The following is a 16,660-nucleotide window of genomic DNA, read 5'->3' as shown; positions in this document are numbered from 1 at the left end:
CTCCTGCTACCCATCAAACCTCAAAAGTTATTTTATAGCTTAATGTAATTTTGAAAGTTGTTATATAATTTTAACTATAAATTCTTTTGAAAACATGAGCAGTATGTTGGGGAAAAAGAAATCTAAGAAAAGTGAAATTTAAAAAATGCCAACGCTTACATTTACGTTCATTTTGACAAAAGTATCAAACCATTCATTGGAGGTAGAGTAGTGTTTTCATCAAACGGTGCTGGGACAACATTTAAAAAAACGAAGTTGGACCCCTGACTCATATCATATGCAAAAATTAACTTAAAACAGACCGCAGGCTTAAATGTGAAAGCTAAAGCTATAAAGTTCTGGGAAGCAAACCTAGAAGTAAATCTTTGTTGCCTTGCATTAGGCAATGGTTTCTGAGATGTAACACCAAAAACAGAAGGAACCAAAGAAAAATTATATAAATCGGACCTCATCAGAATTCAAAATGTGCTTTAAAGCACACCGTAAAAAAAAGTAAAAAGACAACCCACAAAACAGGAGTAAATATTTGCAAAAAGACAGCCCAATTAAAAAATAGGCCAAGGCTCTGAATAGACATTTTTCTATAGAAGATACACACGTGGCAGTAAGCACATGAGAATATGTGCAGCCTCATTAATCATTAGGGAAATTCAATCAAAAGCACAATAAGGTACCATTTCCTAGCTGTGAGGATGGCTGGAATAAAGATACACAACAAGTATTCGCAAGGACATGGAGAAATTAGAACCCTGACACGGTGCTGGTGAGAATATAAAGTGCTTTGGAAAGTGGTCTGAAAGTTCTTCCAGATGTCAACCGTAGAGTTACCATAGAACCCAACAATTCAACTTCTAGGTAGATATCCCCTAAAATTGAAAACAGATACTTAAGAGTACATGTATGTACACGTTCATACCAGCAATACTCACAATAGCCAAAATGTGGAAATAACCCAAATGTTCATCAACAGATGAATGGATAAATGTGCTATGTATGTACAATGGAATGCTATTCAGTTACAAAAGGAAATAAAGTACTAGTAAATGCTACAGTGTAAACGAATGAACCTCCAAGGATTATGGGAAATGAAAGAAACAAGGCAAAAAAGAACATATACTGTATGATTCCCTTGATGTGAAATGTCCAAAATAGATACACCTCTAGAGACAGAAAGATTAGTGATTGGCGGGGGCTGGGAGTTGGGAGGAAGTGGGGAATGACTGCTAATGGGTACAGGATTTCTTTTGAGGGATGATAAAAATGTTCCAAAAGTAGCTGGTGATGATGGTTATACAACTCCGTGAATATTGAATTATGCACTTTAAATGAGTGCATTGTATGATATGTAAACTATAACTCAGTAAAACTTGAAAAATGTATTTCCACAATTTTGAGTGAGTAGAGAACAACCAACGTAGTCTTCTATAATTTAATTTATCAAATAACATGCCAGTGAAATAAAATACAGTTTATAATCTGGGCAGGATTTCCTTTTTTTGGTGTTTGTGGGGAGGCATAAACCCTAATGGGCACAGATACATGTAGCCTTTTGCTACAGATAAATCGGAAATTTGGAGAGGAGGAAAACAAAGGCAAATTTGGAAAGAGGCAGATTTGGAAAAGGGAAGAAAAATTCAGGGGAAACATAAAAGACAGACATGAGAACTTGGGTCAGTGCACAGGAAAAGCTGGGAATCTGCCTTCAGGTGAAGGGAAAACTGGGATTTCAGTTGGCAGGAAATGGCTTGGCAGATATCAAGGTCACCCTTCGCTTCATCTCCTTCAGAAATTCTTCCCTCTTAGTTACCACAGGGGAAGTTAGCTTACAGGACTAACAGTGTAAGGATTACTAAAGACTGCAGACAGCAGAGTTGAGACGTTGTCCTTATTTAGCAGGTGGATTTAATAATTCCAGTTTGAAGCTTTGGTTAAGTAGTGACCTTAGGAATGTAACCATGAAATGTCATAAGGAACTATAACCATTATATAAAATTGTCTCAAAAACTAAGGTCAGTGTTGAAGTGAAGACCTTGGATGGTATACTTTGATGCAGAAAAAAATAAATAGAAGAAAATATCCTACTTAACTGTCATTGAAAATGACACCCTTATACCCTACTGAATATATACTGGATTTGGTATCATGTAACATCAGAAATTATTACATATTTATATGTAATTATACTTTTCATGCAAGTTGGTTCTTTCTAATCTGAAATGCTATCACTATTTTTGTGTTAAAATTATATTTAATTTTTACATATCAAGGATTATCAAGAAAAATTTAAATTAACTGGCTTTTCTCAAATGCATACTATCTGTGTTTTATATATTCAGAATAAAATTAAATAATAGAAAGTGTCATAACGATAGTTTCTCATGTAGCTTTGCATAATTCTGGTCTTTACCTACACGACTTTTTTTAAAAAGGCAAACACCAGTTGAGTGTATATCCACACAGAAATGAAATAGAACAATATATTTACTGTCTGTTCATTCATAAATCCACCTAACATTTATCAAGCCCATGTTTTTTTGTTTTGTTTTTTTGGTTTTTTTGGGAGACCGTGTCTTGCTCTGTCATCTGTCACCCAGGCTGGAGTGCAGTGGTGCGATCAGGCTCACTGCAACCTCTGCCTTCCAGGTTCAAGTGATTCTCCTGTGTCAGCCTCCTGTGTAGCTGAGATTACAGGTGCCCACCACCACACCTGACTAATTTTTGTATTTTTTAGTAGAGACGGGGTTTCACCATGTTAGCCAGGCAGGTCTCAAACTCCTGACCTTAAATGATTCACACACTTCAGCCTCCCAAAGTGCTGGAATTACAGGCGTGAGCCACCGCGCCTGACCTCAAACTCGTGTTCTGTTGGAGGTACTAAGTTTGTGGAGCTGAAAAAGTGATCCCTGCCCCTAGGAATATTCAACCTGGGAGTTTGTAGTAAAATACACCTTATTAAACAATTGACCCTAAAGTTTTAAAAGTCTAATTTTGGCAAACATGTTTAAGTCTTTTAAAAATAAAACCTATCTATTTTCATCACTGACCCTGGCAGCTTTTCAGAAATGATACTTTACACATTGGTGAGTTTACCCTTGAATAATTTACTTAAATGATTAGGCTTACTGCTTTATTTTACCATCAGATGCCCAGATCATCCTTTTCCCACCATGTTTCATCCTGCAAATGTAGCTCTAAATTAATTCAAGATAGAAACATTATTTTCCTCATTTTTATTTCCCTTCTTGTCTTTTTTGGCACGACCCAAAAGGCAGCAAGAATATAAATGCTTGTTCCACTTTTTTGAGAAAACAGAAAAGCTCCCATTCAGAGGGGCAGCTGGTGTTGTCCAATGATGCTTCATACAGAACGACTGCAAAGCTAAAAGCGAGACCCAGTCACACGTGCAGCGGGTGTGTGGTATTCACTGTGCCACTGTTAAAGCACACGGCAGACTGGAAATCAAGTCCTGCATAGCACTTGATTCTTTTCCTACTGCATACATATATGCAAACACACACATGTGTGCAAAAAAAATTAACAATTGCACAGCAACAGTTCCTACAATGTGCAAAATTAAAACTTCAAAAGATATAAAAAGTATGGTGAAAACTGAGTTGCCCTGCTACTCCTGACTCCCTGTACCCCTCCCCAGAGGCAACAGTTGTTCCAGTTTCTTAGGTATCTTTCCAAAAAGATGCTAGCAAGTCACCTCTGCCAGCTTGTTCTCTCTCCTTCCAAAGCCAAACACTTTGTGTCAGACAATTGTGTATTTAAAAGTGTCCAGTTTTATGTTAAACATGAAAAGCAAATGACAATAGTGTGTCCAGTATGTTTCCATTTTCTAAAATAATAACGTGTTAGAAGAGAAATGCAATGTAAACCAGAATGGTAAATGATGCCTAGGTTGGGGTGTGGGGGTGCACTTCCTTCAGGAGCCACTGCAGTTTAATATGTGAACCTGTAAAAACAAGAGCATGTAATCTTTTCATAATAAAGAAATTTTTTAACTGAGAGACAGATTCACAAACGGTCTTCTGAATGTGTAAATGTACCCGTGTGTGAAGAGTATGAGTTTCTTTAGACTTCGGTTACAACTGGTTGCCTTCTAAGGCCCTAGTGAGTCTTTATCTGCCCTTTGAAGTAGTGATAACAAGTTGAACTAAAAGTAAATTCTTAGACGTGAATAGTTTTTTTTCAGATCTTGGATCCTTCATAAGTAAGTTAACTAAAAACAGGATGGGGAACAGCAAACATCGTGTTAAATTCTACACATTTTATTTAGAGTCCAAAACCCTGCTAGTCAATGCATATTATTATTTTCTCTTGTATTATTATTTTCAGAACACCGCCAGCTTAACCCAGGAAGCACAGCCGTTTAACCATTTATAGTTCTAACTAGTAATATTGATTTTTCATCCTAACTAGTTCAGGCTCCTTGTTTCCAAATAGAAAAAATTCACACACAATATGTATACTGGCTAAGAATGTACTCGGCATGTAGCATTTTTCAAGAGCAACTTGATAGAATATTCACAGTGTTAAATTTTGGTACTCATTAATTGAGTGATTCTGTTTCTCTGAATGTGTCTTCTGGTAGCAGTCAGTTGTGATACATTGGGATGTTTAAGCTGGTACATTTTATTTCTGACATTATTTACAAATATAACAAACATGAAGAGAAACTCAACGTCCAAAATAGAGGAATGGTTAAATTTTGGCCTATAATTAGAGTTAAGATGGCATGCAATGGACTATTACCCATCAGTAAGTAAGATTTTTGAAGATGAGTTGAGAACATGAGAAAGTATTTACACAATTATGTTAAATGTAAAAGAATGATATAAATATTCATGCCTTACCTTATCAAGTGTGTGTGTACTTGAAGGTAGTTTTTTTTCTTTTCAGGATTTTCAAGTTTTCTACAACAAAAATATTTTACTCTTTTAAAGTTACAAGAATAATCTCAAAATTGCTAAAGAAAATAATTATTAAAGTTGGGATATTTTTCTTTTCTTTTTAAGCTGTGGATTAAGTTTTCTTTTTAAATGATTTTCTTCCCCCTTAGAATATCTGAGAATTCTACTGTTGAAGTATTCTTTCATTTGTAATACTGTTAATAAATTTTTAAAATTCTTTTTTCATACTATCTGTTTTATTCATTCACAGATCTGAAGATGAACACAAATAGGTAGTAATTCTTTCCTTGAGTCCAATGCAGTTTTACCCTCTTAACTGCTTAGAGAATATCCTTTTATTGTTTAGCTTTATAAATCTCACTATAGCTACTTGAGTTCCCTTGCTGTCTTCCTTTCTTGTATGAGGGGCACCTTTCTGTATTTTTACAAGTTATTTTTCTACCTTTTAAAAATTTTTTCTTTTGTTTTTTGTTTTTTTGTTTTTTAATTCCAAGACCTATTTTCTGTGTTAGGACAAAATAGCTTGTTATCATCTTTAAATTGTTTTAGATTTCCAGCAAAATTATTCAAAAGTCATAGGGAGACGTAGTGATCTTTGATCAGATGTAGTTCTGTGTGTCTGTGTGTTTACTTTCGAAGCTTCTTGGTTTGTGTTCGTAATACACTTACTGTGGATTGTCTAAGTCAGGGACAAGTGGCGTTTGTGTACATCTGCTCTATGAATGTAAATTGATAAGATACATGAATATACATCCTGATGGCAATATGAAATGAAATACAGGCCTCTTGTGTGTGTGTGCGCGTGCATGTGTGTGCGCGCACGTGTGTGTGCTTGTGTAATCATCGTTCACTGTGCTTGAAGTTCAGAGTCAGGCAGAGACAGTCGAGTAAGTTTGCAAAATAGCCCTTCCCGGGAAGGGAATGCACTTGAGTACGAAACAGAACTCTCAATGTTAGTTTTACATTTCTATCTGATGGAATTTAAGGTTATGGAAACAACTGTAAAAATAATTTGTCTGAAAGAAGTCTGGATGCAGAAATATAATAGAGAAAATATTTGAGAATATGGTTCATCAGCGAGTGCAACAGATACTGTTCCCCGAGCACCACATGGTGCGGATCAAAGCATCCCATGACTTGGATCCGTGTGGCCAGATCATTACGTATTGATTGGAACCCCACTGGAGGATTAACCCCTTCGTGTTCATGCCACATTTTCTCTCACTCTTGGTGTTAGGAATTTTAGGAATATAATCATCTTGCCATTATTAGCTTTTAAAAAAAAGGAATCATCTGCTTGGATACATTTGTCTTGCTAAATTATTTTGGTATTATTCTAAATTATTTAATTGTACTCTTTGCTAGATAAAATTAACTTGGGAAAAAATACGTGATTATATGAAAGCAGTTTCTGGGGGAAGGGAAGGAAGAAAATGGGTAATATTCCTTGTAGATATAGCAAGAGAATCTCAAAATCAAGTACAGATTTTGTAATTTTCATTATGTAGATTAAATAAGTTCTAGCTTTTTAAAGACTCCTTCGCAGTCTGAGTAAAGAGCTTCGCATCTAACAAAAGCCTGTCAAACACTTTTTCGTACATAGATGTACATTTCTAACATTTGACTAAATACATTTAGGTACAATTTAATTCTTGCTCTTAGCAAACAATGCAGAATTAATTAGTCAATTACACGGGATGGGGGAAATCACAGATTTGTCTTGTCCACATTTGGCCATGTGGGCTCCTCCTGCCTTTTTTATCCTCGTCTGGTGGAATGGTTCTTGGCAGCAAATTCATTCTCTGGTCTTCTGTGTGTTTTCTTTCAGTTTGTCCCATGAGGAGCACCCCCATAGCCATCCTCTCTATGGACATGGTGTATGCAAGTGGCCAGGCTGTGAAGCAGTGTGCGAAGATTTCCAATCATTTCTAAAGTAAGAATGATTTTATTTTGTTTTCTTCTTTTACACAGCCAGCACCTCCCACTGTTCATGCTTTGCTCATAAAATGCCTTTTTGATGGAGAGTTTCACTTCAACCCTTTGAGAGTGGACTCTAAATCACAAGGTCTAGCGCACTGTCATAGGAATAGTTACAAAATCTATTGAGGGTTGTACTACAATGGGAAAAAGACTTACATCCAAAGGCGTAAGTCTCAGTTAGAGCCCGTATTTACCCATTTTTCAGAATGACAAGGATTTAAAAAGAAAAAAATGATCCCAGTATTAAACTTGCAGTTATTTAGCGCTTACTTTTATCTTGTCCTTACATATAAAATCAATAACATATGCACTATACATAAAAATATATATATATTTTTGTTGTTGGAGGTGTCATCTTTTTTTTATATTATACTTTAAGTTCTAGGGTACATGTGCACAACGTGCAGGTTTGTTACATATGTATACATGTGCCATGTTGGTGTGCTGCACCCATTAACTCGCGATTTACATTACGTTTATCTCCTAATGCTATCCCTCCCCCCTTCCCCCACCCCACAACAGGCCCCAGTGTGTGATGTTCCCCTTCCTGTGTCCAAGTGTTCTCATTGTTCAGTTCCCACCTATGAGTGAGAACATGTAGTGTTTGGTTTTCTGTCCTTGCTATAGTTTGCTCAGAATGATGGTTTCCAGCTTCATCCATGTCCCTACAAAGGACGTGAACTCATCCTTTTTTATGGCTGCGTAGTATTCCATGTTGTATATGTGCCACATTTTCTTAATCCAGTCTATCATTGATGGACATTTGGGTTGGTTCCAAGTCTTTGTTATTGTGAATAGTGCTGCAGTAAACACGGGTGTATGTGTGTCTTTATAGCAGCATGGTTTATAAACCTTTGGGTATATACCCAGTAATTGGATGGCTGGGTCAAATGGTATTTCCAGTTCTAGATCCTTGAGGAATCGCCACACTGTCTTCCACAATGGTTGAACTAGTTTACAGTCCCACCAACAGTGTAAAAGTATTCCTATTTCTCCACATCCTCTCCAGCACCTGTTGTTTCCTGAATTTTTAATGATCGCCATTCTAACTGGTGTGAGATGGTATCTCATTGTGGTTTTGATTTGCATTTCTCTGATGACCAGTGATGATGAGCATTTTTTCATGTGTCTGTTGGCTGCATAAATGTCTTCTTTTGAGAAGTGTCTGTTCATATCCTTCACCCACTTTTTGATGGGGTTGTTTGATTTTTTTTCTTGTGGATTTGTTTAAGTTCTTTGTAGATTCTGGATATTAGCCCTTTGTCAGATGGGTAGATTGTAAAAATTTTCTCTCATTCTGTAGGCTGCCTGTTCACTCTGACGGTAGTTTCTTTTGCTGTGCAGAAGCTCTTTAGTTTAATTAGATCGCATTTGTCAAATTTGGCTTTTGTTGCCATTGCTTTTGGTGTGTTAGTCATGAAGTCCTTGCCCATGCCTGTGGCCTGAATGGTAATGCCTAGGTTTTCTTCTAGGGTTTTTATGATTTTAGGTCTAGCGTTTAAGTCTTTAATCCATATTGAATTAATTTTTGTATAAGGTGTAAGGAAGGGATCCAGTTTCAGCTTTCTACATATGGCTAGCCAGTTTTCCCAGCACCATTTATTAAATAGGGAATCCTTTCCCCATTTCTTGTTTTTGTCAGGTTTGTCAAAGATCTGATGGTTGTAGATGTGTGGTATTATTTCTGAGGGCTCTGTTCTGTTCCATTGGTCTATATCTCTTATTTTGGTACCAGTACCATGCTGTTTTGGTTACTGTAGCCTTGTAGTATAGTTTGAAGTCAGGTAGCATGATGCCTCCAGCTTTGTTCTTTTTGCTTAGGAATGTCTTGGCAATGCGCACTCTTTTTTGGTTCCATATGAACTTTAAAGTAGTTTTTTCCAATTCTGTGAAGAAAGTCATTGGTAGCTTCATGGGGATGGCATTGAATCTATAAATTACCTTGGGCAGTATGGCCATTTTCATGATATTAATTCTTCCTATCCATGAGCTTGGAATGTTCTTCCATTTGTTTGTGTCCTCTTATTTCGTTGAGCAGTGGTTTGCAGTTCTTGAAGAGGTCCTTCACATCCCTTGTAAGTTGGATTCCTAGGTATTTTATTCACTTTGAAGCAATTGCATGTGCACTATATTTTTATATAATTGGTGACAATTACTGGCCAATTGCAGCTTGGTGATTGGACCCATTCTTTATTATACATTTGACTTTATAAATGTAGAAAGTGGATGCCGAGGAAAGCTAACAATTTGATTCTTAACTTCCTATATTGATATCGACTTATGTTCGGGTTCTCACGGAGAGTGGAGTAACTTTAATTTCTACTGTTAAGTATGACTAAAACCTGGGTTGGCCCATTTGAAGCTGTAAACCTATAAAGCATCACTGTAAGGAAATATATTAATCTCATAGCTGAAGTGAAATGCTTCTATGCTACTCCTTACCTGTGTTACCTTGTCAGTTAAAAAAAAAAATTTTAGACCAAACTGCCCTGCATTTTTGTATCATATAAATATATTCATAATATCATTGAATCATTAATTATGAATTCAATATGTTACATGATATAGACATGTAATCAAACATATGCACATGTATACCTATAATCAAACATATGCACATGTAAACCTATAAATATATTCATAATATCATTGAATCATTAATTATGAATTCAATATGTTACATATTATAGACATGTAATCAAACATATGCACATGTATACCTATAACATATGCACATGTATAACTATAACATATGCCCATGTGTACATCTGGGTGTGTGATGGTTTACAAATTGGTTGTTGGGGACCATCTCCTTCTAGCTTTTCTCTCTCATTCAAGCCCCAGGGAAACAGAGGTGAGCTGATTTATGTGCAAGACTCCAGTTTTGTGTGGTCTTTATATTGTTAGAACAGTGTGTGTATCTATCTTCATGAACCTAGATACAAATATTGTAATAAAGCCATCCTTAGAGAGATATCTAGTGTTACCTGCAAGCAGTTTTGGTGAATATAAATTTTTGGTTAATGAATGGAAGCCTGTGAATCTGTTTCATAGCTTACTTGCCTCAGTATTATACTCTGAGAGCAGTATGTGGTCACTGAAAACTTAAGTACTTAAAAATATTTTAAAAGAGATGTCCAAAATTGCTTCTAAATATGAACAATCAAGATCAGCAATGCTTTATTTTAAATTAAGCAACAACCCTTTACAATTATTATTATTCAGATTAGTGATCGTGGGCTTTGTTTTGTTTAGAAATCACTCACTATAGAATCTTAGTTTTGTTCTTTCCTGATCAATTACCTAATCATATTTATATAATGAGAGAAAAAGAATTTGGCAGAGCAACTTTTAAATTCTGATTTTTTCTGTACACCAGTGCTAGGTTTGATAAATATCTTGGTGCCGATTTCTTCCATCTATAGAATGGCTAATAAACATCTGTAAATATGACTTATTGTTATAAAGTCTCTAGAACTCTAAAATTGCTATCCACAAGCTCAGGGACATATATCAGTTTTAGAGTCAGAAAGGGAAATGACAGTTTCTAGACCCATTTTAAACATTTTGTTAATGGCTAAAATATTCCTACCCTAAAAATTCCTCAAATCATAGGTTCGTTTGTTATGTGAGCTGACAATTAGGTTATATTTATTAGGAGATTATCCCAAAAAGGAGAGAGAATAATTTTAGTATTAAAGAAAATAAAGATCATTAGAATTGGGGCCTAGATTCAATTCCTATAAAAAAGCCCATTTCTCTTCTAAAGGTATTAGGAGTCTGGCACTTGTATAGGAAACCACCTATCAATTATTTATTGTGGTTTTGCACATGACACGACATGTTCTCAGTTCCTGTTTGCTCAGTGGAATTGGAATGCCCACTATCAATCTGCAACTGTTGCTTGGTTACTTCCTGGTACTTACTTATTGACTTATATTTGTAAGATGACTTTTGTTTGTAAGTTACAGAAACCCAACTTAAATTGGCTTAAGTGAAAAAAATAAATAAGTGAGGGATGATAATTGGCCCCTATAGCTAGGAAGTCCAGTGGTACAGCTGGCTTCAAGCATGGCTAGATCCTAATATTTAACCAAGGCTTTTGGAGTATTAATTGTCCATTAGTTCTGTTTTTGTGTGTTGCCTTCATTTGGGGGCTGTTTCCAAGTGGAACTGAAGAGGACAGGTTTATCAGTCCCACAGTGTGTCTCTTTTCCTGTAGCGCCAGACAAAGCCCTAGGGAGACTGTCATTGGCCCAGATTGAGTCATGTGTTCTAGCTTTGAGCCAATCACAATGACGTCCCCAGACTTGCATTACATGCTGCCTCCAGAACAGAGGGAGATGTTCACCCCACGTGAACCACATGGGGGCTAGGTATGAGAGAGTTGGTTCAAGAATGTAAAAATGAATATAGTCAAGTAGCAAAGGGAGAGCAAATGCTGAGTAAGAAGAAACTCCCCTAGATGCTTTCCTGAGTTACACACTGACTGGTTGTATGTAACAAATTCAGGATTTCAACATGATTTTAACTCTTTCCTCTACAACATGATTTTAACTCTTGGAAATTCAGAGTTGTCTTCAGGTATCAGGATCTTGCCTGGTGCAGTGGAAAATAAGTTAGTCTTTTTGTAGATTCACGTCTCCCACTTCTCTGTTCAGTCTAAAGGGAAATCAAATTGGCCTTGATGAAACCAACTTTGTTTTCCATTGAACCGAACTGAAAGAAGCTAGCAAACTTCTGTGGTTCAAATAAAAACCACCTGGCTTCTTTGAATGATGTCACTGGGAGGGGGGTGGGGGTCATTGTCATCAGAGAGTGATACATCGAGTACTTTGCTCAGATTGCTGAATTCATAGATCCTGAAAGCATCTTCAGTTGCTTCAGTGGACCAAAAGTTTTCTAGTCTACGCTTCTCTTCAGTTGTCCCTCTCTTTTTAGAAGGGATTTCTTATGGTTTAGGCAAGTTGATAGCAGTGTTGCTTGAATTCTCCTTGGTATTCTTACTTAATAAAGGTAGCATTGCTTTGACCTCGATTTAAGTGTTACTTCATAGATTTTTTTTTTCTTTTTTACCCACTTTCTATTCCCTTGATTTTACACTCCTCTAGTAATAGTTTATAATTAAATAGTGCTGAACCTTAAAACAGGCATAGTGCCGAAATGCTTCACCTATATTAACTCATTTAATCCTCACAAACAGCGTATGCTAGTATTGTAGTAGTATTCCCAGCATACAGTTAAGGAAACTAAAGCCCAGAGAGGTTAAGTGATTTACCCAAGGTCACACACTAATAAGAGGTGGAGCCAAGGTCCAAACCCAGGCAGTCTGGCTTCAGAAGACTTATTCTGAACTGCTGCATTATATAGCCTGGTTAGAGGCAGCACTTTTTATGGACAGTTTGCTTTCTACTTGGCAATGGATGTAAAGAAAGTTTTGGAGAAAGGTTGACTGGGTAGTGAAGACACTATTAATATGTTCTTTGAACCAACCACATGTCATCTGAGCCTCAGTATCAGCACATGTGATTTGGGATGTTAACCACTTTTTAGGGTTGTTAGAATTAAAAGGTACACCAGGCAAGACACGGGTGGCTTGCCCCTGCAATCCCAATGCATTGGGAAGCTAAGGTGGGAGGATTTCTTGACGCCAAGAGTGTGAGACCAGCCTGGTCAACATAGCAAGACCCTGTCTCTGCCAAAAAAAAAAAAAAATCAACTGGGTGCCGTGGCATGTGCCCATAGTCTTAGCTACTTGGGAAGCTAAGGTGGGAGGCTCACTTCAGCCCAGAAGTTTGAGGCCGCAGTGAGTTATGATCATGCCACTGTACTGCGGCCTGGGTAACAAAGCAAAACCTTGTCTCTAAAAATTAAATAAATGAATGAATAAATAAAAGGTACGTCATATAAACCGCCTAGCCCATAGTGGGCACTCTTTAAAAGCATTAGAACCTCTTAACCTTACTTAGATATATTTATATTTCAAGGATGGGTAATTTTAAATATCCAAAAATTTCCGACCTTCTACCTAGGAAGAGGAGTTGTGACTATACGAAGCGTTGATCTATCAGAAGAAATTGTTCTGTAATAGAATGTTTTAATCAGAGACTTCTGGTAAAAAGTCCCACACAGAGGGGACAGCATGGCACATTTTTTCCATAAAGGGGCAGGCAGTAAATATTTTCAGCATTGCAGTCTATACAGTCTCTGTCACAGCAACTCGACTCAGCTCTGCCATTGGGGTACAAAAGCAGCCGTTGACCATGCATAAGGAACAAGGAACGAGTATGACTGTGTCCCTTGGACCACGGTTTGCTCTGTAGCATTTTTGCTTTCACCAACATGTTTTTTAGCTGAGGAATGCATTTGTGGCCCCGGAAATAGCTATCCAGGGTTATGTTAGCTTGGATTCACAGAACCCTCAAGTTAGTCATATTTGGGGGCAGGTATCCATGTGTGTCATGCCCCATGATTTCATTGACCAACCATGGTTTTTATACTTCCTCGATCTTGGGTTCTTCCACCCAGTTTTTAGGGTTCAGACTCAGGGAGAGGAAGTGATTTTGCCAGGTAACAGCTTTCTGGTCTTCTGCAGCTCCAAATTAATAAGCTGTAACTGTTACAGAGGCCAAGCTTGGTTCTTCAGGATAAAAATCCCATCTGTCAATACTGTGCCACTGTTAACAGACAGAGGGGTTCATAAAAAAGAGAGGTGGCAGGGGGAACTCACGGGTCGAAAACTGAAGCATATTTTTTTCCCTCCCGAGGAAGAAATATCCTAAGTGTTGGTAAATCAGAACCAGAGATTTGACACTTTTCTGTGATCATTCTGCAGCGTTTGTTCCCAAGGTGAGGTATACCACAGGGCCCTTGATTTCAAAGATAAATACTGTACAAATAACCATCCTGTTGTCTTTCCCTCACCGCCAACAGAGGGACGCTTTATCAGAATCAGCAGATACCCAGTCTATTGTACGCATTTATTTCCCTGTTTCTTCTGAAAACAACTTGCAGTTTTAGTGTTGTTGTTGTTTTTTAATCTATCAACCATGAGTTATCATGTGACTGTTGCATTTGTTAGCGCTAACTGATAGCAGCAGGTGCTCGTGCTAACTCTAATGAAATCGTCCAGCCCTGCATTGCTTGGAATCCTCCGATAACAGAAAAACAAAAACAAGTCCCGTATCATCCAGAGAGGTGAAACTCATCAGCGTTCTTCCATCCTCTCCCCACTTGAGTCCTTTTTTTTTCTCTCTTCTTTTCAAACCAGGTGAAAGACACAATCTTTACTAGTAAAAACGTGGATCTGTAATTCTTCCCTTTCCTACCCCTCCCTTTTTTTAATGCTCATATAATGCATTGGCAAAATGAGGAGAAGATTTGAAGGTTAAACCCTGACCACATTTCCCTGCTTTTAACTTAGAGTGTAAAATCAGACGCAGGCCCATAGTTTCACAAACACCAGGTACTCTTATGTGCTTGTGGGAAAATGTTCCCATTTCCCCTAGTTTTTCTTTTGGGTAGCCACTTGTATAACATCTACTAAAAGTATCCTTTGTATCCTTGGTTAGTATCCTATTTGAAAAGAATTTTTTTCTTTTGGTGATTTCTCACGGAGAAAAACTCCATGCAAAACAAAACAAAAATTCCCTTGCTTGTTAGTCAGATGTATGTAATTTCTGAAAGCCAAAATAAACTATGTGCTCTAATGGAAGACAGAGAAATGCTGAAAAAGATGCCCAGAGATGGAACTTTGACCCTTTCCAAAAGGTCGAAAGCTGTAGACAGTAGAGGACATTTCATTGGTAATTTGCTTTTTAAAATTTTTTTTCTGTAAATTTTACTTTTCAAAACTGTGAAGAGTTTTATGTGAAAGAAACTACTAAGCGTGCTCTGTAATGTTTTCACAAGTGTTTTTATCATGGTAACATCTTGTTTACTTTAGTTCCCTGCCTAAAACTACTTGGAACATGTTAAGAAAACATTTCAAGAAAGCCTCGACAAAGAGGCTTTTGTTTAACAGCCACCATGAGGCAGCATGGATCACAAAGGTGTTAACTTTCAGCCCCTTAAGCACTTCCACATGAAATTCCAGCAACTATGTTTGTGGTTTTGGAAAAACAAAGTGTATGTTAAAGAAACCAGGTATATGCTAATACATGTCGAAGGAGGCCGGATATCATAAATTGTTTCAAACCCATTTGTGGCTCTCAGCTTGCACGCCTGAATGTTCTGCAGTGAAATTACCTCTAGTTAGTGCAGGAGACTTCAGCCATGTAGAGGGAATAGCTGTCTATAATTGTGGATGTATGCAAATCAAATTCCAGCCTCACAATTTAAATCTCAAGAAGATGAGGATGAAAATTTTCCCCATCAGATCTGAGGTGACAAGTCTTTGAGTATTGCAAAATGAGCTGTATATTTTTATGAATTTGACTTTTCTACTTATCATGCATTTTTTATTGGTTTTAGAAAAATAAAAATAGGGTGTTACCAAAAACAATTTTTTTCCCTTTCAATGTGTCTTTTTTAACCTTTCTGACATTGCTCAGGAGTTCAAGACCTTTCTTCGTACTCGAAGAGGTCAAAGTGGCCTAAATACCACAGTGCCCTCTAGTGATATATAGAATATTAGATAGAAAAGTTTAGACAAGTTTGCCAAAGATAACAGGCCCAGTGCCACCACTTTGCTCAAAAGGAAGCAAATAACATTTGAACGCATTTTTTTTTCAACAAACAGATTTTAGTTAGAAATGCAAATTAAATTTAAATTTTTCTTGTCGGCTTTGAAAACATTGGAAAATTTTTTGAATGTCTACTTATGCAATTAATTCTACATATAACTGCATATGTGCATGCGGTACATCTATATCACTGTAGATGCATTGTTGAGTGTTCTTATATTTTAAGAGCCATTGGTTAGCTTAGGTATTTCATGTGATCATTTCCGGCATGTAATTAGAAGGCATTACTTAAAAGACAGGGATCATCTTTGCTCCATACTTTTATTGACACTGTCTACCATATTATGGCCATGTCTAAATGGTAAAATTTATTATTAGCAATAGTGTCACAAAAGTCTGAGACAGCGATTTTCCTTTCAATAAAAGTAGTTAAAAACCTTTTAGAAAATCCATAATTTTGATTGCTGGTACTTCATAAATGTATAACTGGTACTTTTTAGCTGTCTCTTTAGGGAAAAATGAGTTTTATCACCTGCGGTACCTGGGTTAATGAAATTGTGTGTTGGAATTTAGCCAGGATGAAAGATGAGATCATTCCAAGACACTAATATTGGCAACAGGTCTCATAAAAAGCTCTGACTCTTGAGTGAAGTATCATTAGATTTTTTTTATTATTATTATTTTATTTAAATTGAGAGATTAAGTTAGTTGTCATTTTCAAAGTTTCTGTACTAGCGAGATTCTCATTTGGCATTACGTTCAAAACTCAGTGACCTAAAAACCTATACGGAGCCAAGAGAAACAGAGAAATGTCCATCAGTGCCTAGTACAAGAATTTCTTTGCTTCACATTTCAACTCCAGTTCCTGTTCAGCCCTTTACAAATCACGACTCTCAGCTCAAATTTGAAATAATGCTGCCTTTTTCCCCCGTGTTCCTCCTGTGTTTGATTGTTTGTGGATATTAGCTGTCCAGGAAATCCCATACTTACAGATATAAATCCAGAATGATCTTGTTTTTCCGCAGCCAGCCCAGGATGTATTAGACAGTTATGATGATTTGTTAATTTTTGTGACCTGTA

At 36.9% G+C, this 16,660-nt stretch overlaps 1 protein-coding gene across 1 annotated transcript in view; it reads left to right on the top strand.

The window, feature by feature from the left end:
- FOXP1 (forkhead box P1) overlaps window positions 1-16,660 on the top strand; it is a gene marked incomplete at its 5' end in the record, with an annotated part of 536,826 nt that overhangs the window by 473,859 nt on the left and 46,307 nt on the right. Inside the window, 1 exon segment of the mRNA NM_001266321.1 lies at window positions 6,745-6,849. Coding sequence (NP_001253250.1) covers window positions 6,745-6,849 — 105 coding nt within the window.

The sequence above is a fragment of the Macaca mulatta genome, chromosome 2 (genome assembly GCF_049350105.2).
Source record: "Macaca mulatta isolate MMU2019108-1 chromosome 2, T2T-MMU8v2.0, whole genome shotgun sequence".
NCBI lineage: Eukaryota > Metazoa > Chordata > Mammalia > Primates > Cercopithecidae > Macaca > Macaca mulatta.
The sequence above is the reverse complement of the archived record's forward strand: the minus strand, read 5'-3'. Positions and strand labels throughout refer to the sequence as shown.